General features: G+C 38.2%; 1 protein-coding gene and 1 long non-coding RNA gene across 3 annotated transcripts in view; both read left to right on the plus strand.

Moving 5' to 3' along the window:
- The window catches only part of LOC103505469, a 40,502-nt gene extending 23,320 nt beyond the window's left edge, over positions 1-17,182 (plus strand). The window contains exons 6-15 of the mRNA XM_026820798.1: positions 1,952-2,049; positions 2,887-3,003; positions 4,387-4,562; positions 8,794-8,930; positions 9,451-9,670; positions 10,177-10,487; positions 13,828-13,837; positions 14,935-15,143; positions 15,685-15,904; positions 16,539-17,182. Coding sequence (XP_026676599.1) covers positions 1,952-2,049; positions 2,887-3,003; positions 4,387-4,562; positions 8,794-8,930; positions 9,451-9,670; positions 10,177-10,487; positions 13,828-13,837; positions 14,935-15,143; positions 15,685-15,904; positions 16,539-16,853 — 1,813 coding nt within the window. The 3' untranslated portion in view covers positions 16,854-17,182. The remainder of the gene's footprint in view (positions 1-1,951; positions 2,050-2,886; positions 3,004-4,386; positions 4,563-8,793; positions 8,931-9,450; positions 9,671-10,176; positions 10,488-13,827; positions 13,838-14,934; positions 15,144-15,684; positions 15,905-16,538) is intronic.
- On the plus strand, positions 11,748-13,998 carry LOC113465883. Of its 2 annotated transcripts, XR_003390455.1 has the most exons (4): positions 11,748-12,442; positions 12,522-12,778; positions 12,946-13,656; positions 13,782-13,998. It is a non-coding gene; the product is annotated as an uncharacterized LOC113465883 (long non-coding RNA). The 2 variants fall into 2 exon arrangements; XR_003390454.1 differs by lacking the exon at positions 13,782-13,998 and having other exon boundaries at positions 12,946-13,775.
- Positions 17,183-22,353: the final 5,171 nt, after the last annotated feature.

The following is a 22,353-nucleotide window of genomic DNA, read 5'->3' on the forward strand; positions in this document are numbered from 1 at the left end:
TACTGTGGGGCACAATTAAATTACCATTTCCTAGTTTCTTTTTCTATTTTTCCTTCCCCCCCTCGGCCCAGCTCGAATGAAAAATGATTCTTTTGTGTTTTTCATTCTTAATGGTGGAAACAAGTGACGTTATCTCGGAATTGTATCTGCTGAGAAAGCTTTTTTCCCCGCTTTAGTCACTGTTGACAAGGGTTTACCTTCGTATTGAACTTGGGTGCTGGTGTTACCTTGATACCTTGTGTAAACTTACGAGCGGGGGAAGAAACATTGGTTACCTTGAAAAGAAAGTGTTTGTTCACTCGAATGGTTATAAGGCCAGCCACTCACTACCAGGTAGACCTGACAGGTACACCTGATGAGCACAGACACACACACTATCAGGTAAACCTGCCTACAGGTGAGTAGGTATAGTTTGTTCAATCTTGTTGCTGTTGGTGTCCCAGTATTAGATGAACTTAGGAAAAGTCTTTGAGAAAGGAATTTAAAACAGACAAGTAGGTATCAAAAAATTGACGTGTAGGAAACCCCCCTTTGCACAATGAGCGCAGTAAGAATATCCATTTTATCGTTCATAATGATATATTAATGATAGAACTCGTCAAGTTCTGATACTCTGATACTCCATGTGTATGGAAACATTGGAAATGGATAGAAGAATAGATGTAGAATTCTATGGTAGAATAGGTAGTTCTATGGTAGAATAGAAACTATGAAAGATCCATAGATCTTAATGTTCCATTGAAGATGTGAGGCAGAATAATCTTGAGCTTAATGACAGTCTTTAGTTGAGAGAATGTCGTCATATTCTCGACATGGTTTTTTTAATTGTTTCTTTGTCATCTGGAATGATTAATATCGGTGTTCACTATACAATTTTCAGATTTCTTTAGATTCTTTAGAATGTAGGTACATGTTTTGTGATATAGTGAATATGAAGTAACGTACAGCCAATACAGCAATAGAGTATATAACATGGGAAATGACGCAACCTTTAGTAAACACAACATAGTAAGTAGTCGTGTACCCAAGTCACTTTCGACTGATAATGCACACACGTTTCATTTCTACCTTTACCTATCTTAACATAACTACGTAGTAATAAATCAGTATTTACATAGGTACTTGAGACTTTCCACTGACGAAGCAACGTTACTAAGTATTACATAACATATCGTCAACTTAGCTATTGTTTTCAAACTTTTCTAAAAAGATTAAACTTGGGTGAACAGCCAAAGCTGCATAGAACACAGCACTTGTCAATATTGTTATCAGCTAGCCTGGTAATGTGAGGCTAGTCAGGTATTTATATACGTTTTTTATGACACAATACGTGAAAAAGTCACGATGTTCTCTTTCGTGACCATTCCGTATGGCCAAAATGATTTCCTAAACAAAAATTGTACAAAAAAACCATTATAATTGTGATAATGATAAATAAAGTCGAATAATAATAACCTCTTTTAGAAAATATTGAGAGTTGCTGAACTCTATGTGCTTATGACACGTGCAATACTCATAGTTTGCTTTCTTGGTCTAACGGTTTCCTGGCGTTGGAATGCTTGTAGCACATTTCGCTTTGTGTTCATTGTGGCCTCAAATTGCGTTTGCCATCTGTTGAAATTTCAAAATTTTCTTTGCCTCCTTTACTCATTATGAACGTAATGTACGTATAGGGATGGGTGTTTATATGTCGTACTCGTATAGGGATGGGTGAGTCACTTGCCACTTCAGGCAGACTAGGAGTTGTAAATGATTTTCTCTTAATAAAATGTTTACTAATTCAAATAAAGTGCAAAGTTTTGCTGGTCCACAGTGGCAATGAAATACTGCTTTTTTCGGTGTCGTTTTAGACCGTTTAGAAGGGACTTTTCGGTCTCATTCTGGCAGTATAAACAAAAGGTATTCTATTCTAATGCATCCCTAATACATAATGTCTCCGTTTGGTTTTCAGAATGAAGGTGCACCGCAACAGCTCAGTGACTGACGTGCTCAAAAACAACACCAGTTCTCCAAGCAATACTCTGCGACCTGACAACTCCAACGAACTCTGTATCCTTTACATAGATCTTACAAAACCACTTGACCACAGTAGTCAGTGATGAAATCAATAGATAGGCGTAGTTTAGTGCAGAGAAAATTGATCTGAAACCAGTGATGTTATCACACGAAGAGGAAGTGAGATCTCTGAAGAAAATGTCGAAGAAAGAATATAAGAAAAGTACAGAAATCTTTTTTTGAGGAGAATCTTGGACGTCATCAACGAAATAAATAATAACCTAAACTTTTTGGGGGGGGGGAAATCTTACCGTGGTAGATTCCATTTCAGTAATAGTGAATATACCTGATGACATACAAACATCCATTAGGGCAAGACGAGAATTTCTCGTAGACTCGTAAACTAAGGGATTTGCTTTCTTGAGATCCACTCAAAATTTCGTGTTTTCAAATCACCATCAGGTGCGTCATTCATGTTGAGGAAGTCGTAAAAATTTCATTATAGGAGCGATTGTCGGAAAATTATGGGCGGCTATTTTAGATGGCATTTTAATGAGGGAAATTAATTAATTACACGCATATTTTACGTGTTTTAAGCCGAGCCGAGTGAATGACATGTCGTACTCGTATAGGGATGGGTGTTTATATGTCGTACTCGTATAGGGATGGGTGAGTCACTTGCCACTTCAGGCAGACTAGGAGTTGTAAATGATTTTCTCTTAATAAAATGTTTACTAATTCAAATAAAGTGCAAAGTTTTGCTGGTCCACAGTGGCAATGAAATACTGCTTTTTTCGGTGTCGTTTTAGACCGTTTAGAAGGGACTTTTCGGTCTCATTCTGGCAGTATAAACAAAAGGTATTCTATTCTAATGCATCCCTAATACATAATGTCTCCGTTTGGTTTTCAGAATGAAGGTGCACCGCAACAGCTCAGTGACTGACGTGCTCAAAAACAACACCAGTTCTCCAAGCAATACTCTGCGACCTGACAACTCCAACGAACTCTGTATCCTTTATATAGATCTCAGGCCGTGGTTATGAACAGGGCCATCGTAGGACATCGTCGGACTTTTTGCGTGTAAAGTTGGCGGGAAATTCGAATTTTTGATCATAGATCTTACAAAACCACTTGACCACAGTAGTCAGTGATGAAATCAATAGATAGGCGTAGTTTAGTGCAGAGAAAATTGATCTGAAACCAGTGATGTTATCACACGAAGAGGAAGTGAGATCTCTGAAGAAAATGTCGAAGAAAGAATATAAGAAAAGTACAGAAATCTTTTTTTGAGGAGAATCTTGGACGTCATCAACGAAATAAATAATAACCTAAACTTTTTGGGGGGGGGGAAATCTTACCGTGGTAGATTCCATTTCAGTAATAGTGAATATACCTGATGACATACAAACATCCATTAGGGCAAGACGAGAATTTCTCGTAGACTCGTAAACTAAGGGATTTGCTTTCTTGAGATCCACTCAAAATTTCGTGTTTTCAAATCACCATCAGGTGCGTCATTCATGTTGAGGAAGTCGTAAAAATTTCATTATAGGAGCGATTGTCGGAAAATTATGGGCGGCTATTTTAGATGGCATTTTAATGAGGGAAATTAATTAATTACACGCATATTTTACGTGTTTTAAGCCGAGCCGAGTGAATGATTTGTGTACACAGGTACTAATAATATTCGTAATATTACTGCCCCGCTGTGTGCAATTTACGAAGAAAAATGTTTGCTTTGGTCATTTTAATAAAATTCCGATTTACATATTCACTCGTGTTACACGCATATATTACGTGTTTTAAGCCGAGCCGAGTGAATGATTTGTGTACACAGGTACTAATAATATTCGAAATATTACTGCCCCGCTGTGTGCAATTTACGAAGAAAAATGTTTGCTTTGGTCATTTTAATAAAATTCCGATTTACATATTCACTCGTGTGTGTTCGCTCAAGAACGTGATTTGTTCCAATGAAATCACACCGTGCCAAAAATGTGTATTGAAATAATATTACAAGATGGGTTGTTTGAATATCCCCTAGTTTGGATATGGGCGCCGGTTCCAAGTTTTGTAATGAAATGATGTTCCTCTTGAAAGTTTCCGTTTAACTACTTACCTACTTGTGTCTTGTCTGACCAAAGTCGAAGAAAATGAAACATTTCGTCAAATCTAACATTCGTAATAATATTCTATTAGCATTTAAGACAGTCATCAATACATAGCAAAAGATTTCTTCTTAACTCAGACTCTCTCACAGACTTCCTGCTCCTGGAAAACATCACCTGAACATTTCGTCAAATCTAACATTCGTAATAATATTCTATTAACATTTAAGACAGTCATCAATACATAGCAAAAGATTTCTTCTTAACTCAGACTCTCTCACAGACTTCCTGCTCCTGGAAAACATCACCTACTCTTACACGAACCCCTGCATACTGGACCTCAAGATGGGGACACGCCAGCACGGGGACGATGCATCCGCAGAGAAGCGCTCCAAACAGATGGCTAAGTGTGCAGCTTCCACTTCTGCACTACTAGGTGTCCGACTGTGTGGCATGCAGGTGAGAAAGAGCTTTTAGTTCAGATTCTAGTCCTCTAGGGTCCGCTAAATAACCAATAGTTTGCTTCTTCTACTTCTGCTTTTCCTTCAGGCTTTCTCTATCGTTTTCGTTATTTCTTTCTCTCCATTTCTAGCATACTTCATACCCAAACAGGCCTACAAAGTCCGAAATTGTTCAATCCCTTTTTTTTCTTTCTTTCTTTTGCGAGAGCGTCATTGGTTTTAACCTTTTGGTATTTTTCGCCTTTGTAAAAAACCCCCTCGTAAAGTGTGATTACTCTGTCTAATATTGTCATGAGAGTGCTCACACATTTGTGTTGTCTATCCTCGTACATAGCTTTATTTGAGATTTGCTACGCTTTTAGTTCACATTCTAGTCCTCTAGGGTCCGCTAAATAACCAATAGTTTGCTTCTTCTACTTCTGCTTTTCCTTCAGGCTTTCTATCTATCATTTTTGTTGTTTCTTTCTTTCCATTTCTACCATACTTCATACCCAAACAGGCCTACAAAGTCCGAAATTGGTCAATCCTTTTTTTTCTTTTCTTTTGCGAGAGCGTCATTGGTTTTAACCTTTTGGTATTTTTCGCCTTTGTAAAATATCCCCTCGTAACGTGTGATTACTCTGTCTAATATTGTCATGAGAGTGCTCACACATTTGTGTTGTCTATCCTCGTACATAGCTTTATTTGAGATTTGCTATTTTTTCTTCTTTTGCGAGAGCGTCATTGGTTTTAACCTTTTGGTATTTTTCGCCTTTGTAAAATATCCCCTCGTAACGTGTGATTACTCTGTCTTTCGTGTTTATTATGAAGCTACCCTAGTATTTGTTTACACTGATGTACTATTATCTAACGTCGGTGTAGGACTGTAGAATACGTGTTTAGAAACATTGTGGAGAGCTGATTAGGGATATGTAAAAGAGAGTGAGTGAGTAATAAAAAAAAAAGAACTACTCGGTGGACTTATTGTAGTCAAGGAGTCAGATAAGGAGCTGGCGGGCCGCAGTTTGTGCACACCTGTTGTAGAGAGTTGATAAGTGAGTTACATGTTTTAGGGTCTGACTCATTGAGTAGTTCTCTAAAAAGACTCGCACACTCTTTTTACATCTTCCTAGTCCAGATGAAAACTTTGTCATTTACATACTACTTTAATAAAGTGTCACCCTAGTCCGTCAAACTATTTGTAGCGGATGCTTAGATTCTTATCAACCAACTGAAAATCAAACATGGTGGTTCACTTTAGGTAATATTTTCTCCAGTTTGTTTCGTTGAAAGATTTAACATACCGGTAATAATTTGATGGACATTGGAAAAAGCGGACGTCCGTCAAACTATTTGTAGCGGATGCTTAGATTCTTATCAACCAACTGAAAATCAAACATGGTCGTTCACTTTAGGTAATTTTTTCTCCAGTTTTTTTCGTTGAAAGATTTAACATACCGGTAATAATTTGATGGACATTGGAAAAAGCGGACATAACTGTTTCACTGCTTGACATTGTCGTTGATTCCTATTGTTCTCTTTCTCTTGTTTTCATCCAATTTTCCTTTCTTCTCCTTTATAATTTACTCTCTTCTGTAATGTGCCAATCTTGTCTTTTGTTTTCCTCGACCTGTCCTCTTATCTCCATGAATGACAGCCAAGTAGTGAAACAGTTTCCGTCGAAAGTTTTTGGTGTTTTATTCAAATGTATTTGAAGTCAAAGTTTTGGTTCAACCAAAACTTTACACCAGCAAGATATGAGAACATTGTGAATTGAAATTAAGGAATCAAGTAAAATCAAACAAAAATCCTTAGACCTATGAAATTTGAATGATTAAGGGTAGATGGGGACTTATTTTAGAATATTCCAAGTTTTCAGTAGAACTTCTTTATTATGTTAGTCAACACGACTGTCACAATCAGTCAGTTTTGATCTACATAATATTAGCTTATGGGTAAGTTTTAATATCTTATCGCAGATTTGCTATACTTACCCGTGTGTTCTCTGAAATGTGCTAGAACTATCAACTAATATAAATTTAACAAGAGCATGGGGCAAATTTTCAAATATACAATGTAGGAAATTTTGGGTGTGACTCCAAGCCTCGTGAGGACAACTCTACAGCTACTTCTTTGGTAAGTACGAAGTAGCTGTAGTAGTATTTCAGGCCCTAGCGTCTAGCGTATAAAGAGGACATCATGTAACAGGCAAACATGTATGAAAAAGAAAATGCCATTTATGTTGGCATTTAAATACTTTCGCCACTCAAAGGGAGTGACAAAGTACTTTGTGTGAATACAAAAGGTTAAACCAGACTCGTTTTGTAGCATCATCTCGTGAAAAGTGTCACCTTTCCTATCTACCAGCTCATTACACGATTCTCATTTTCTCTTCTATTACATCCCCTGAGTTTCAAAAGGTTAAACCAGACTCGTTTTATAGCATCATCTCGTGAAAAGTGTCACCTTTCCTATCTACCAGCTCATTACACGATTCTCATTTTCTCTTCTATTACATCCCCTGAGTTGTCTTATCGCTACTCACAAGTCAGTTTCTTTGACGAAACTGAAAGCAATAATTTCGATGTATGAGTCAAATCTTACCAAAGGAAACAGCATCTTATCGCTACTCACAAGTCAGTTTCTTTGACGAAACTGAAAGCAATAATTTCGATGTATGAGTCAAATTTTACCAAAGGAAACAGCTCAATGGGATTCAACCCCGGAATAAGTACATTCTCTGCAACGCTTTGCAACGCCGTGCAACATGTTTCAGTTTTCTGGCGTTGTGAGATGTTAGTTTTCAACATTGTCTTTAACTAAGACAAGGTAGTCAGGAGATCTCTGAAATAGTTTTTCCTTTAAAGTGGATTTGTTTAAACGACTCTGAAACGAAAACTAAAAGACATAAATCAGACACAAATATTATAAACAGAAAGAAACAAATAGAGAAACCGGCTTTTTGCTTGATCCAAACTTTCCTATTGTCTTGTGAAGGTATTTTTCCCCCTGCATTAGCTCCCAAACCCCTCTATTGAAAAACCCGTGTTTGTTAAACCTAAATGGAAAAAATAATGCTTCTTTTCAAAATAGGTACTATTAAAGTATACCTAATTACCTACCTATAGTGTTTTTCTCTAATTTCAATTGACAGTTCTAGGTAATGTTAGACAAAAGAAAGCTATCTCTAATTAACCTTTAAAAAAAGGTGGGGGAGGCACAAGTTTCTGAGAAAAAATAAGCAGAGAAAACAGGAGTTTTATGAACTTTCTGAGAAAATAAGCAAAGAGAACACAAGTTTTACCAAACTTGCTGAGAGAGTAAGGAGTGTTGGAAGGAAATCTCACAAAAGGTAGGAAGAAACTTTCACTGACTCCAAGACGTTGTTTACATGTGTTATCTGGTGTAGTGTTGGTCTGCAGACTAATATGAACACACTTTGAGCTATATTGGTAAGACTAAACACTAAATTGATAAGTACTTGAATAGAAAAAATTTACACATCTTGAAATGAAACCTTGAAGTTTCGCAGAGGTCCTTTTGTCCATTTATATGTAAACAACTCTTGTAAGAAACTCGAATGGGAAATTTATCTTTGTTGAAAACGTGGTAACGAAAAAAATAGAAGTAGCTGAAGTAACTTAGCTCTATGAATTGAAAACCTAGCTTGTTTGTATTTTGACAATTTTATTGATGGACACATTCTGCTCTAAGTGACCCAAACGGACAAAAAATTCCAACATTTTCCTTTCTGACTCCAAGGAACATTTGCACCAAATTGCACCCTAATTGGATTAATCCAATCAGTAGCTGTCGTACAAAAGAAAGACAGACAAATGAAGTGCAAATATGGAGATAAAACAGGACCTTTGTTAGATTGATTAGATCTTTCTCGATCAATTACATCATTAGAATAGAAATGCATTCAAGAAGCATGTAGAATTTTTTATTTTAAGTACCTAGTTACATTGGAAAAAAAAAAAAATGTTCTCGAGCATTCATTGTAATCTTAGTAGAGATCAACAGTGAACTTTCCGCCATCTCTATGCTTTCAAGTTCAAGGCAATCAGTAGCTGTCGTACAAAAGAAAGACAGACAAATGAAGTGCAAATATGGAGATAAAACAGGACCTTTGTTAGATTGATTAGATCATCTGCTTATAGTAAAATTGATTAAAGCAAAGTGAATTTTCTAAAAGTAACAAAGTAGTCTAAAGCTGAGATGGTCCTGTATTTGCTAATCTATGTTAGGTGTGTACCCTGCGATCATTTTCAGACTTAAGGGCGACCCTCAAGGGCCTGCACAAAAAGACTCGAGAATCCTCTAGTGCTGTTGTTCTCTGCCATGATCTGCCCCTCACGTCAAAGGCGGCTACAAAGGTCAAAAGGTGTTCAAGGTTATAATCGTTTTATTGATCTTTTTTTCTCTATTATTTCCAATGTTCGATTTTTTCAACGTCCGTCAATTAATCGAGTAGCGACCAGTGGCGGCATTACCAGTCTAAATTACGGGTTACGGGTAGCAGTAGATGAGAATGAATAGCAAAGGATGCACTTTGCTGTGATTCCTACAAAAGTTGTGAAAAAGCTCTCTTCTTTACCACAAAGATTTTATTTCCTTCATTTCCTCCTTTCCTCTCTTGGATGTCATGTCAAATAGCATAACAATACGAGGGGGCGAACTTTATCCTAAACAGATAATTCTGTTCTTGTTCTTGGAACGACTTAGCTTTCTTCTTTTCTATCCTCCTTGTTTTGATTTCGCCACCGTAAGATCTCCCTGCTTTGTTACAGTTTTCTCTACGAAACTTCTTTTCTTCTTCTTCTTCTTCTTCTTCTTCTTCTTCTTCTTCTTCTTCTTCTTCTTCTTCTTCTTCTTAACTAACATTTTTCCCTTTTTCTCAACAGCACCGTCAACACCACCAGTAGCGGCAGTCCCCCCTCCACCACCCCTCTGCTGCAGGCAGACTCTCCCCTCCCCTCCAGCTGTGACGACATCTCCTCCTCCTCCATGAGCACATTCGAACTCCTAGCCTCGGGCAGACATCCGCCACCACGCCACTACCATGTGCCCGAGACCACGGACGAGGAAGATGAAGACGATGAAGATGAGACGGGCACCGACAAGGTGAGCATCTGTGTCCAGGGCAGCTTCATTGTACAAATTTACTATGAAAAAATATATAAGAACGTTCTATTGTACGAATTCATTATGGAAAAATATATAAGAACATTCAATTCAAATTCCTCCGTGTATACTATACTGTAGAACTTTGTAGCCAAAACCGAACGTCAGCCCGAAACAGTAATCACCCCAGGGCTTATTGAGAGGCTGACGAAAAAGGCCGACACCGTCTGAACACGAATATTCTTTGAAGGGAAGTCCTTAATATTCCTTATAAAGTTATAATCAACCTCAGTGGTACCTGGTACAGTGTTAGCACGGTGGACTTTGAATCTTTAGGTTGGTGGTTCGAGTCCATATCAAGTCATAAAATTTGGCTGGAACAACATTTGTGGCAAGCATTTATGCTTAACACAATTAAAAAAAAAACTCTATTTTCATGTGTAGGTACCCCTGAAGCGAAGTCTGAGCATATAAACAATCCTTAATATTCCTTATCCTTCCCACAGGGCGTGAACAAGCGCGCGCGCACACTCAACTCCAAACAGAACTCAATCTCCACCCTGGTCGCCAAGGACAAGGACCCCCCGGCCACTGGACTACCCAAGCGCAAGTTCAAGAACCTCTGTGTGAACGCAACCCCGCCCATCTCTCCCCCCGAGCCCAAGGTGGATCTGCGCATCATCGACTTTGCGCACACCACGCTCGCCAATAAGAAGCCGAATAGCAACTACGCCGTGCATCATGGCCCGGATGCTGGCTTCCTGCGCGGTCTGGACTCGCTCAAGAAGTTCCTCACCGAGATTCTCAATGAAAATCAGTGAGGAAGCGATGTGAGATTCTCATTGGAAATCAGTGAGAAAGCAATGTGAGGTGACGGGAAGGAACGTTGTCGCGAGCGAGTATAAGTCTAATGCGAGGCAAATACTCCCATAAAAATCAGTGAAAAAGCAATGTGCGGTGATGGGAACTTTATCGCGAGCCAGTTAGGTTCATTGTACTTGCACTATGGTACATTGAACGACTTAACATCCTACAGAAGTACAGATGTTGGTGAGACTAATGTTGTACATTGCGTCCAATACTGAGATGCAAGACCGTTTTCTGATCGGTTATACATTCTAAAAGTTAATATCTATCTTGGTAAGCCTTTCCGGGTTTCATCTTGGGTTAATGACAAGAATGACGGTTCAAAGGACAATTCGTTGGAATGCTTGTAGCACATTTCGCTTTGTGTTCATTGTGGCCTCAAATTGCGTTTGCCATCTGTTGAAATTTCAAAATTTTCTTTGCCTCCTTTACTCATTATGAACGTAATGTACGTGTATAGGGATGGGTGTTTATATGTCGTACTCATATAGGGATGGGTGTTTATATGTCGTACTCGTATAGGGATGGGTGTTTATATGTCGTACTCGTATAGGGATGGGTGTTTATACGTCGTACTCGTATAGGGATGGGTGTTTATATGTCGTACTCGTATAGGGATGGGTGTTTATATGTCGTACTCGTATAGGCTAGGAGTTGAGAGTTTAATCTGTTCCTTTGAAAATTTAAATTGAAGTCAATATCGAGTTCCATGCTATTTTCCTCCATATGTTTCAGAATAAGAGAGTGAGTTTCAGAACAAAATTGAAATTGGAATTAAATTTCATCCGAAATTTTAATTTGTTAAAGTAGCTAGCAAATTTAGCTTTCCAGGAACAGATTAACTTGTCCTTCACTGGGAGAAACCTACCTCATTCGATTGTTGTTTCACTAAGATGTTGTTTACATGTGTTATCTGGTGTAGTGTTGGTCTGCAGACTAATATGAACACACTTTGAGCTACATTGTGGTAACACTAAACACCAATTTGATGAATACTTGAATAGAAAAGATTTACACATCTTGAGATGAAACCTTGAAGTTTCGCAGAGGTCCTTTTGTCCATTTATATGTAAACAACTCTTGTAAGAAACTCGAATGGGAAAGTTATCTTTGTTGAAATCAGAAATTAATTTATATTTATTAAAGTAGCTCGCAAATTTAGCTTTCCAGGAACAGATTAACTTGTCCTTCACTGGGAGAAACCTACCTCATTCGATTGTTGTTTCACTAAGACGTTGTTTACATGTGTTATCTGATGTAGTGTTGGTCTGCAGACTAATATGAACACACTTTGAGCTACATTGTGGTAACACTAAACACCAATTTGATGAATACTTGAATAGAAAAGATTTACACATCTTGAGAAGCCTTGAAGTTTCGCAGAGGTCCTTTTGTCCATTTATATGTAAACAACTCTTGTAAGAAACTCGAATGGGAAAGTTATCTTTGTTGAAAACGTGGTAACGAAAAAAATTGAAATAGCTGAAATAGCTTAGCTCTATGAGTTGAAAACCTAGCTTGGTTGTATTTTGACAAATTTATTGATAGACACATTCTGCTCTAAGTGACCCAAACGGACAAAAAATTCCAACATTTTCCTTTCTGACTCCAAGGAACATTTGCACCAAATTGCACCCTAATGGATTATTCCAATCAGTAGCTATCATACAAAAGAAAGACAGACAAATGAAGTGCAAATATGGAGATAAAACAGGACCTTTGTTAGATTGATTAGATCTTTCTCGATCAATTACATCATTAGAATAGAAATGCATTCAAGAAGCATGTAGAATTTTTTATTTTAAGTAGTTACATTGGAAAAAAAAAATGTTCTCGAGCATTCATTGTAATCTTAGTAGAGATCAACAGTGAACTTTCCGCCATCTCTATGCTTTCAAGTTCAAGGTGTTCTCGAGCATTCATTGTAATCTTTAGTAGAGATCAACAGTGAACTTTCCGCCATCTCTATGCTTTCAAGTTCAAGGAACTTACTGTAGACGTCAATCATACTTATGTTGAGTACTCTAGCAACCCAGTCTAGTTTCTAATCAGTTATCATTAGGTTAGATAGGAAAGGATTTTTTTATTCTATTCCTTAGAACAATTCCATCTCGAGCTCGATAATCTTTGTTGAGCTGAATCCTCCTCGCCTAAAACTTTAGCGAAATAGCTGAAGTTTGAAGGTTAATCTGCTAAATCCAAAAGCCCCTCTCCTAGATCAACCCTAGACGGATTCACAAGGTTTGAATTGCATTTTATTCCTTAGAACAATTCCATCTCGAGCTCGATAAACTTTGTTGAGCTGAATCCTCCTCGTCTAAAACATTAGCAAAATAGCTGAAGTTTGAAGGTTAATCTGCTAAATCCAAAAGCCCCTCTCCTAGATCAACCCTAGACGGATTCACAAGGTTTGAATTGCTCGTTGAAATCTGATTAGGAGTGACTTGTAATTTTACCTTGATATCATGTCATTATCGACTTCAATGCTTATCTATCCTCATTAGCTTCATGTTGTGACTCAAACCTGGCCTCTCTGTGTAGCCTTGTACCACCTGATGCTGTGGTTTGTACCAGGATCCTGAGCCAGGGAATCGGGGGGTTCGTATCCTCTCTAAGGCAAATTTCAGTTTATTCCATGTCCTTGCTGTCCTTGCCCCCCCTTTTTTTTCCCCCAATGTCACTCCTTTTCTGAACGTTATTTCTTTTTTCCGAATTCATTTTCCCCTAAGTTAAAGGTACTCATTTCTTCAAATATTCTTTCGTATGTCATTAATGCAAATATGATCAAGTTACCCTCTATAGAATTCTTCCTTTGTCCCTTGTAGAGCTTAAAGTTCGGAGTTTCTTCCCAGTGACAGTTTGCACCAATGGTCTATCGACGCCCCTGATTTGTTCAATTCCATTAGCAAATTATTCAATTCCATACTTGAGCTTTTTTTACGATGCTCATCCAACATGCTGTGTTTAGTTTTTCTAATGATATCGTACAAGGATTGGCCGATTGGAATGCCTGTATACACTAGGGTGTACTTACTTTAATTGCACGTTCTCTTATTTATAGCAAAATTATGACTCGAAAGTCATTGGTGATTTTAAAGCCATCGGTGATTTTTATGGGGGTTGTTAGTATCGGTGATTTTAAAACGTCCTTTGTTATGTCTACAGCTTCTTTTCGGTTGATTTTAATGTTTTGCTGCTGGTCTTTTTGCTATACCAGGAAAACTGGGGCATTGCCTATTTTAAGTTTGTTAGTATCGGTGATTTTAAAACGTCCTTTGTTTTGTCTACAGCTTCTTTTCGGTTGATTTTAATGTTTTGCTGCTGGTCTTTTTGCTATACCAGGAAAACTGGGGCATTGCCTATTTTAAGATTTTTTTTTTCTTTCAATCATCCATTTATTTTTATTTTCTTATCGGAAGTCGTGGGATGCCTGAATATCTAAGCCTGATTTTTAAAACTCTTTCAATCATCCATTTATTTTTATTTTCTTATCGGAAGTCGTGGGATGCCTGAATATCTAAGCCTGATTTTTAAAACCAAGATTTTTTTCTTTCAATCATCCATTTATTTTTATTTTCTTATCGGAAGTCGTGGGATGCCTGAATATCTAAGCCTGATTTTTAAAACAATCTTGCAATTTTGTCCCGATTCGCATGAAAATTTTTGCAAACTGGATAACATTCTTCGTTATCGTCCTACATAGTTATAGGTACACATTTTTTATTATTATTAAAAATAATAGGTATATTCTTATGGCACAGCATTCTTTCAGTCAATCTAGGTCAGTCTTTTACGCGTAATTCCAATTTGGGACCTATTGATTACCCATGCAGTTTTATGAAAATTTTTGCAAACTGGATAACATTCTTCGTTATCGTCCTACATAGTTATAGGTACACATTTTATTATTATTAAGAATAATAGGTATAAACTTATGGCACAGCATTCTTTCAGTCAATCTAGGTCAGTCTTTTACGCGTAATTCCAATTTGGGACCTATTGATTACCCATGCAGTTTTTGTTCAATCCCAGCCGAGACATTTTATCCTCATTTATTTGGTATTTTGACCACACAATAATAGAGCTCTAAATTTCATCCTCATTTATCTGAGACTTTGACCACATAATAATGGAGCTCTAAAGGTTTGGTGGTAGAGAACGCCTCCGGCGTTAACCTCGCCGAGTGGTTACCTTCCACTCAAAAGGCCATTACATAATATTAAGTCTAACCAGGTCCCAAAGTGTGGTGGTCAAAACCAATATTCACTCGAAACTTAAAGAAAACTTATCAAGCCTATGATTCAGCCTAAATTAGAAATATAACTATTCATCGACTATATTCAGCATATATTCATCGACTCGAGATTCAGCCTAAATTTAGTTAATAGTTATATAAGGGTACCTTTAGAAATATTTACTGTTCTTTGTTCTCTAGTTCCCTGCTGGTGGTATACGAGGGTACGTACCCCATTGAATCTAAACCCGCGCCCCCCAGAGATCCTGAACCCGTTATCTCCATAGAGGAAGTCGAAGACACCAGCTCGGGGGGAGACAAATCCTTCTGTCCCATCTCTGAAGAAACTATGGACGCCACAGCTCTCACCAAGTAAGTCATTCATTCCTTACCTTCCGAGTAGCCTCCGTGGCCAATTCCCGGCGGTTCGAAGTTTTTTTTTTTTTTTTGGCTCTGCTTGGAGTTCTGGGTGCACTCAGCCTCGTGAAGACAAGTGAGTAGCTACTTTAATCGAGTAGCGACCACGACCAGTGGCGGCATTACCAGTGTAAATTACGGGTTACGGGTAGCAGTAGATGAAAATGAATAGCAAAGGATGCACTTGTTAATGCTGTGATTCCTACAAAAGTTGTGAAAAAGCTCTCTGCTTTACCACAAAGATTTTATTTCCTTCATTTCCTCTCTTGGATGTCATGTCAAATACATAGCATAACAATATGAGGGGGCGAACTTTATCCTAAACAGATAATTCTGTTCTTGTTCTTGGAACGACTTAGCTTTCTTCTTTTCTATCCTCCTTGTTTTGATTTCGCCGCCGTAAGATCTCCCTGCTTTGTTACAGTTTTCTCTACGAAACTTCCTTTTTTTTCCTTCTTCTTCTTCTTAACTAACATTTTTCCCTTTTTCTCAACAGCACCGTCAACACCACCAGTAGCGGCAGTCCCCCCTCCACCACCCCTCTGCTGCAGGCAGACTCTCCCCTCCCCTCCAGCTGTGACGACATCTCCTCCTCCTCCATGAGCACATTCGAACTCCTAGCCTCGGGCAGACATCCGCCACCACGCCACTACCATGTGCCCGAGACCACGGACGAGGAAGATGAAGACGATGAAGATGAGACGGGCACCGACAAGGTGAGCATCTGTGTCCAGGGCAGCTTCATTGTACAAATTTACTATGAAAAAATATATAAGAACGTTCTATTGTACGAATTCATTATGGAAAAATATATAAGAACATTCAATTCAAATTCCTCCGTGTATACTATACTGTAGAACTTCGTAGCCAAAACCGAACGTCAGCCCGAAACAGTAATCACCCCAGGGCTTATTGAGAGGCTGACGAAAAAGGCCGACACCGTCTGAACACGAATATTCTTTGAAGGGAAGTCCTTAATATTCCTTATAAAGTTATAATCAACCTCAGTGGTACCTGGTACAGTGTTAGCACGGTGGACTTTGAATCTTTAGGTTGGTGGTTCGAGTCCATATCAAGTCATAAAATTTGGCTGGAACAACATTTGTGGCAAGCATTTATGCTTAACACAATTAAAAAAAAAACTCTATTTTCATGTGTAGGTACCCCTGAAGCGAAGTCTGAGCATATAAACAATCCTTAATATTCCTTATCCTTCCCACAGGGCGTGAACAAGCGCGCGCGCACACTCAACTCCAAACAGAATTAAAAAAAAACTCTATTTTCATGTGTACCCCTGAAGGGAAGTCTGAGCATGTAAACAATCCTTAATATTCCTTATCCTTCCCACAGGGCGTGAACAAGCGCGCGCGCACACTCAACTCCAAACAGAACTCAATCTCCACCCTGGTCGCCAAGGACAAGGACCCTCCGGCCACTGGACTACCCAAGCGCAAGTTCAAGAACCTCTGTGTGAACGCAACCCCGCCCATCTCTCCCCCCGAGCCCAAGGTGGATCTGCGCATCATCGACTTTGCGCACACCACGCTCGCCAATAAGAAGCCGAATAGCAACTACGCCGTGCATCATGGCCCGGATGCTGGCTTCCTGCGCGGTCTGGACTCGCTCAAGAAGTTCCTCACCGAGATTCTCAATGAAAATCAGTGAGGAAGCGATGTGAGATTCTCATTGGAAATCAGTGAGAAAGCAATGTGAGGTGACGGGAAGGAACGTTGTCGCGAGCGAGTATAAGTCTAATGCGAGGCAAATACTCCCATAAAAATCAGTGAAAAAGCAATGTGCGGTGATGGGAACTTTATCGCGAGCCAGTTTTGCAAGCGAGTATAAGCCTATTGCGAGCGAGTATAAGCCTGATGCAAGCGAGTGTAAGCCTAATGCGAGACATATACTCCCATGAAAATCAGTGAAAAAGCAATGTGAGGTGACGGGAAGGAACTTTATCGCGAGCCAGTTGAAGCCTAATGCCAAGCGAGTACAATAGTAATAAAAGTGCTTATTTATACTGCTCGCATACGGATGAAAAGTCCCTTTACTCCAGCAGTAGACTACTACTATTACTGTGGTCAAAGTCTCAAATTATATAAGCGTAATGCAAGCGAGTATAATCCTGAGGCGAGGCAAATATTCCCATGAAAATCTGTGAGAAAATGGAATGATTTGGTGTTGAAATGTGAGTTAGAATGAGATATGTGACTATGGGAATAAGTTTAGGTGAGAATAAGGTTCGGGATTTTAATGGATAAATATTGTGTATTCTGAGTGGTTTATTATCATAATGCATGTCTGAGTGAAATTTCCATACAATTTTCCTTCCTCACTAATTTTTCATGGCAACACGTGTTATGGCATTTGTAGAACTGCTGTCGCTATGATAATCAGAATAATTTTGACATTAGCTTTCGTGTTTACCTAATGCGAGGCAAATACTCCCATGAAAATCAGTGAAAAAGCAATGTGCGGTGATGGGAACTTTATCGCGAGCCAGTTGAAGCCTAATGCCAAGCGAGTACAATAGTAATAAAAGTGCTTATTTACACTGCTCGCATACGGATGAAAAGACCCTTTACTCCAGCAGGAGGCTACTACTATTACTGTGGTCAAATTCTCAAATTATATAAGCGTAATGCAAGCGAGTATAATCCTGAGGCGAGGCAAATATTCCCATCAAAATCTGTGAGAAAATGGAATGATTTGGCGTTGAAATGTGAGTTAGAATGAGATATGTGACTTTGGGAATAAGTTTAGTTGAGAATAAGATTCGGGATTTTAATGGATGAATATTGTGTATTCCGAGTGGTTTATTATCATAATGCATAATGTCTGAGTGAAATTTCCATACAATTGTCCTTCCTCACTGATTTTTCATGGCAACACGTGTTATGGCATTTGTAGAACTGCTGTCGCTATGATAATCAGAATTATTTTGACATTAGCTTTCGTGTTTTGTATGAAGCTACCCTAGTATTTGTTTACAGTGATGTACAATTATCTAACGTCGGTGTAGGACTGTAGAATACGTGTTTAGAAACATTGTGGCGAACTGATTAGGGATATGTAAAAGAGAGTGAGTGAGTAATAAAAAAAAGAACTACTCGGTGGACTTATTGTAGTCAAGGAGTCAGATAAGGAGCTGGCGGCCCGCAGTTTGTGCACACCTGTTGTAGAGAGTTGATAAGTGAGTAACATGTTTTAGGGTCTGACTCATTGAGTAGTTCACTAAAAAGACTCGCACACTCTTTTTACATCTTCCTAGTCCAGATGAAAGCTTTGTCATTTACATACTACTTTAATAAAGTGTCACCCTATCCTATGCCTAAAACAAGGATTTTAAGCTCTCCATAAAATGAAATTTTCTTCAAGCATTTGATACGTTAAGATATTTATTCCATTTTGATTTTATGTAACTCTGCTTCGAGAGTTACATAAAATCAGTGTTTTATGTAGTTTATTTTTTTTACGATTACATAAAATCAGTGTTTTAGTGTGTGTTGATTTTTGTGTGCCCTCCTCCTGTTGCTTTGTCTTCGATTCTAAACTGGGTAGAAGTTAGCCATGCTTTTGGACGCCTTTTGAAAACAAACTGCAGGTACATATCTCATAGAATACTTTCGGGCGTAAACTATCCATTCACACAAAATGCTCCTCTTCCTGTCTCTTTAAAGAGTCGAGTTCAGATAATTTACTGTTGCTTTGTCTTCGATTCTAAACTGGGTAGAAGTTAGCCATGCTTTTGGACGCCTTATGAAAACAAACTGCAGGTAAGTACACATCTCATAGAATACTTTCGGGCGTAAACTATCCATTCACACAAAATGCTCCTCTTCCTGTCTCTTTAAAGAGTCGAGTTCAGATAATTACATATCTCATAGAATAGTTTCGGGCGTAAACTATCCATTCACACAAAATGCTCCTCTTCCTGTCTCTTTAAAGAGTCGAGTTCAGATAATTTCACTTACCTATGACAACGAAGATTTCTTCCAAGAGATTGAAGATGAATTATTTTCTCTATTTTCATGTGTACTTTGAGTCTTTTTCTAACCTTCGCTGTTTTCCTGTTTCTTTCACGTTTTGATAACTACCTACTTGTCAGTATTAAATGTTTTTATATTTATAGCAAATTAATATGAAAACTTTTGTGCAATAATGTAAAAATTGCAATAACTTATTCAACCATGTACGGCCCCCCTCCAAGCAAAAGATGTACCTATTAGGTACAATATTGATTTATCAAGTGTGAACTCAATACATAATTTAATTTTGAAGACTTGAAACTAAAGCACTGATTTATTTGAATAAATTTTAAATTGAAACAAGATAAAAATGTAGATGGCTTTTTGCTTGATCCAAACTTTCCTATTGTCTTGTGAAGGTATTTTTCCCCCTGCATTAGCTCCCAAACCCCTCTATTGAAAAACCCGTGTTTGTTAAACCTAAATGGAAAAAATAATGCTTCTTTTCAAAATAGGTACTATTAAAGTATACCTAATTACCTACCTATAGTGTTTTTCTCTAATTTCAATTGACAATTCTAGGTAATGTTAGAAAAAAGAAAGCTATCTCTAATTAACCTTTAAAAAAAGGTGGGGGAAGCACAAGTTTCTGAGAAAAAATAAGCAGAGAAAACAGGAGTTTTATGAACTTTCTGAGAAAATAAGCAAAGAGAACACAAGTTTTACCAAACTTGCTGAGAGAGTAAGGAGTGTTGGAAGGAAATCTCACAAAAGGTAGGAAGAAACTTCAACTAAATCTTGATAGTTTCTCTGAAAGCTCAGTAGGAAGAAACTTTCACTGACTCTATCTCGTTCTCTTGCAGCTCCCTTTCTGTGTGTTTTATCTGTAACTTTGTATTTCATGAGAACTTCACTGACTCTATCTCGTTCTCTTGCAGCTCCCTTTCTGTGTGTTTTATCTGTAACTTTGTATTTCATGAGAACTGTTTCGTTTTCTCCGTCACAGGTGTACCAAGCGGACTCTGAGAACTACAAGAAGCGTGACAAGTATTGGGGCCGTGAACTGACCGAGGAGGGTTTGAAGCCAAAAGGTAGGAAGAAACTTTCACTGACTCTATCTCCTTCTCTTGCAGCTCCCTTTCTGTGTGTTTTATCTGTAACTTTGTATTTCATGAGAACTGTTTCGTTTTCCCCGTCACAGGTGTATCAAGCGGACTCTGAGAACTACAAGAAGCGTGACAAGTATTGGGGCCGTGAACTGACCGAGGAGGGTTTGAAGCATGCGCTGTTCTGTTTCTTTCACAACGGCTACACGCTGCGCATTCACGTGATACGGCGGGTGTTGCACAAGCTGGAAAAGCTACGGCGCGTGATAGAGAAACAGTCGAGTTACCGGTTCTATTCCTGGTGAGTCCTCGGTGGCATAGTGGTCAAGATGCTCGCCTGGTAAAGAGGAGGGCGTGGGTTCGATCCTAGCCTAGACATTTTATCCTCATTTATTTGGTATTTTGACCACATAATAATAGAGCTCTAAGGATTTGGTGGTAGAGAACGCCTCCGGCGTTAACCTCGCCTAGTGGTTACCTTCCACTCAAAAGTCCATTACATAATATTAAGTCTAACCAGGTCCCAAAGTGTGGTGGTCAAAACCAATATTCACTCGAAACTTAAAGAAAACTTATCAAGCGGTTCGATCCCAGCCGAGACATTTTATCCTCATTTATTTGGTATTTTGACCACATAATAATGGAGCTCTAAGGGTTTGGTGGTAGAGAACGCCTCCGGCGTTAACCTCGCCTAGTGGTTACCTTCCACACAAAATCCCATTACATATTATTAAGTCTAACCAGGTCCCAAAGTGTGGTGGTCAAAACCAATATTCACTCGAAACTTAAAGAAAACTTATCAAGCCTATGATCAGCCTGTATTCATCGACTTGAGATTCAGCCTAAATGAAGTTAATAGTTATATAAGGGTACCTTTATTCTTTGCTGTTCTTTATTCTTTGTTCTCTAGTTCCCTGCTGGTGGTATACGAGGGTACGTACCCCATTGAATCTAAACCCGCGCCCCCCAGAGATCCTGAACCCCAGGTTCATTGTACTTGCACTATGGTACATTGAACGACTTAACATCCTACAGATGTTGGTGAGACTAATTTTGTACATTGCGTCCAATACTGAGATGCAAGACCGTTTTCTGATCGGTTATAACTTACATTCTAAAAGTTAATATCTATCTTGGTAAGCCTTTCCGGGTTTCATCTTGGGTTAATGACAAGAATGACGGTTCAAAGGACAATTTTCCAGAAAACGTCAGGATTTTGAGAATTTTCCGAACTTTTTTTCAAGAACTTTTTTTCTGTTTTAGTTTAGTACACGAGTTTTTTAGGAAAAGGAAATGGAGCAAACTTTTTTTTTCCCTTCAAGTGTCCTCCTGACCTTTTGTGCCGTTTTTATCTCTCCTAAAACACGAGCATAAATAATACACGAGAGCAAGTTAAGTAAACTTTTGTTTGCATCACGTTTTCAACAAAGATATTATTTGAACAAATAAGAACTTTTTTTCTGTTTTAGTTTAGTACACGAGTTTTTTAGGAAAAGGAAATGGGGCAAACTTTTTTTTCCCTTCAAGTGTCCTCCTGACCTTTTGTGCCGTTTTTGTCTCTCCTAAAACACGAGCATAAATAATACACGAGAGCAAGTTAAGTAAACTTTTGTTTGCATCACGTTTTCAACAAAGATATTATTTTCTCCCGTTTCATTATGTCATCTTTTCTTTTTCATTCCTCGTCCCTTATGAAGTCTCTCCCTTTGTTTCTTTCTTTTTTTTTCCTTTCTAGTTTTATTTTACTTCTTTTCAGAGTTTTTTATTCAAAATCTTAGCTTTAGATGAAACTAGTCCAGTACAAACGCCTAGACATGTTTTTAGAAACATTAATTTTGTTATGAATTTTTTGCAACATCAAAGACCTGATGTTAATAGAGTTTTGAAGTAAAATGTAAATTTGAAGTAAACTTCACTTTAATATTGAAAAAATGTAGATTTCTTCCCCAAGGAATTATGAAGTTTGAACCACGTTGGAAATGAACCTTAAAGATAAGGTTTGGTAAACGGTGAAAATTTGTTAGGTTCTAAAGTGTCCATAAGATCCGCAATCAAATAAATCGTATGGCGCCAACACTTTGCCCTGTAGTT

This window comes from Diaphorina citri, unplaced genomic scaffold (genome assembly GCF_000475195.1).
Source record: "Diaphorina citri unplaced genomic scaffold, Diaci psyllid genome assembly version 1.1 scaffold176, whole genome shotgun sequence".
In the NCBI taxonomy this organism is placed as follows: domain Eukaryota; kingdom Metazoa; phylum Arthropoda; class Insecta; order Hemiptera; family Psyllidae; genus Diaphorina; species Diaphorina citri.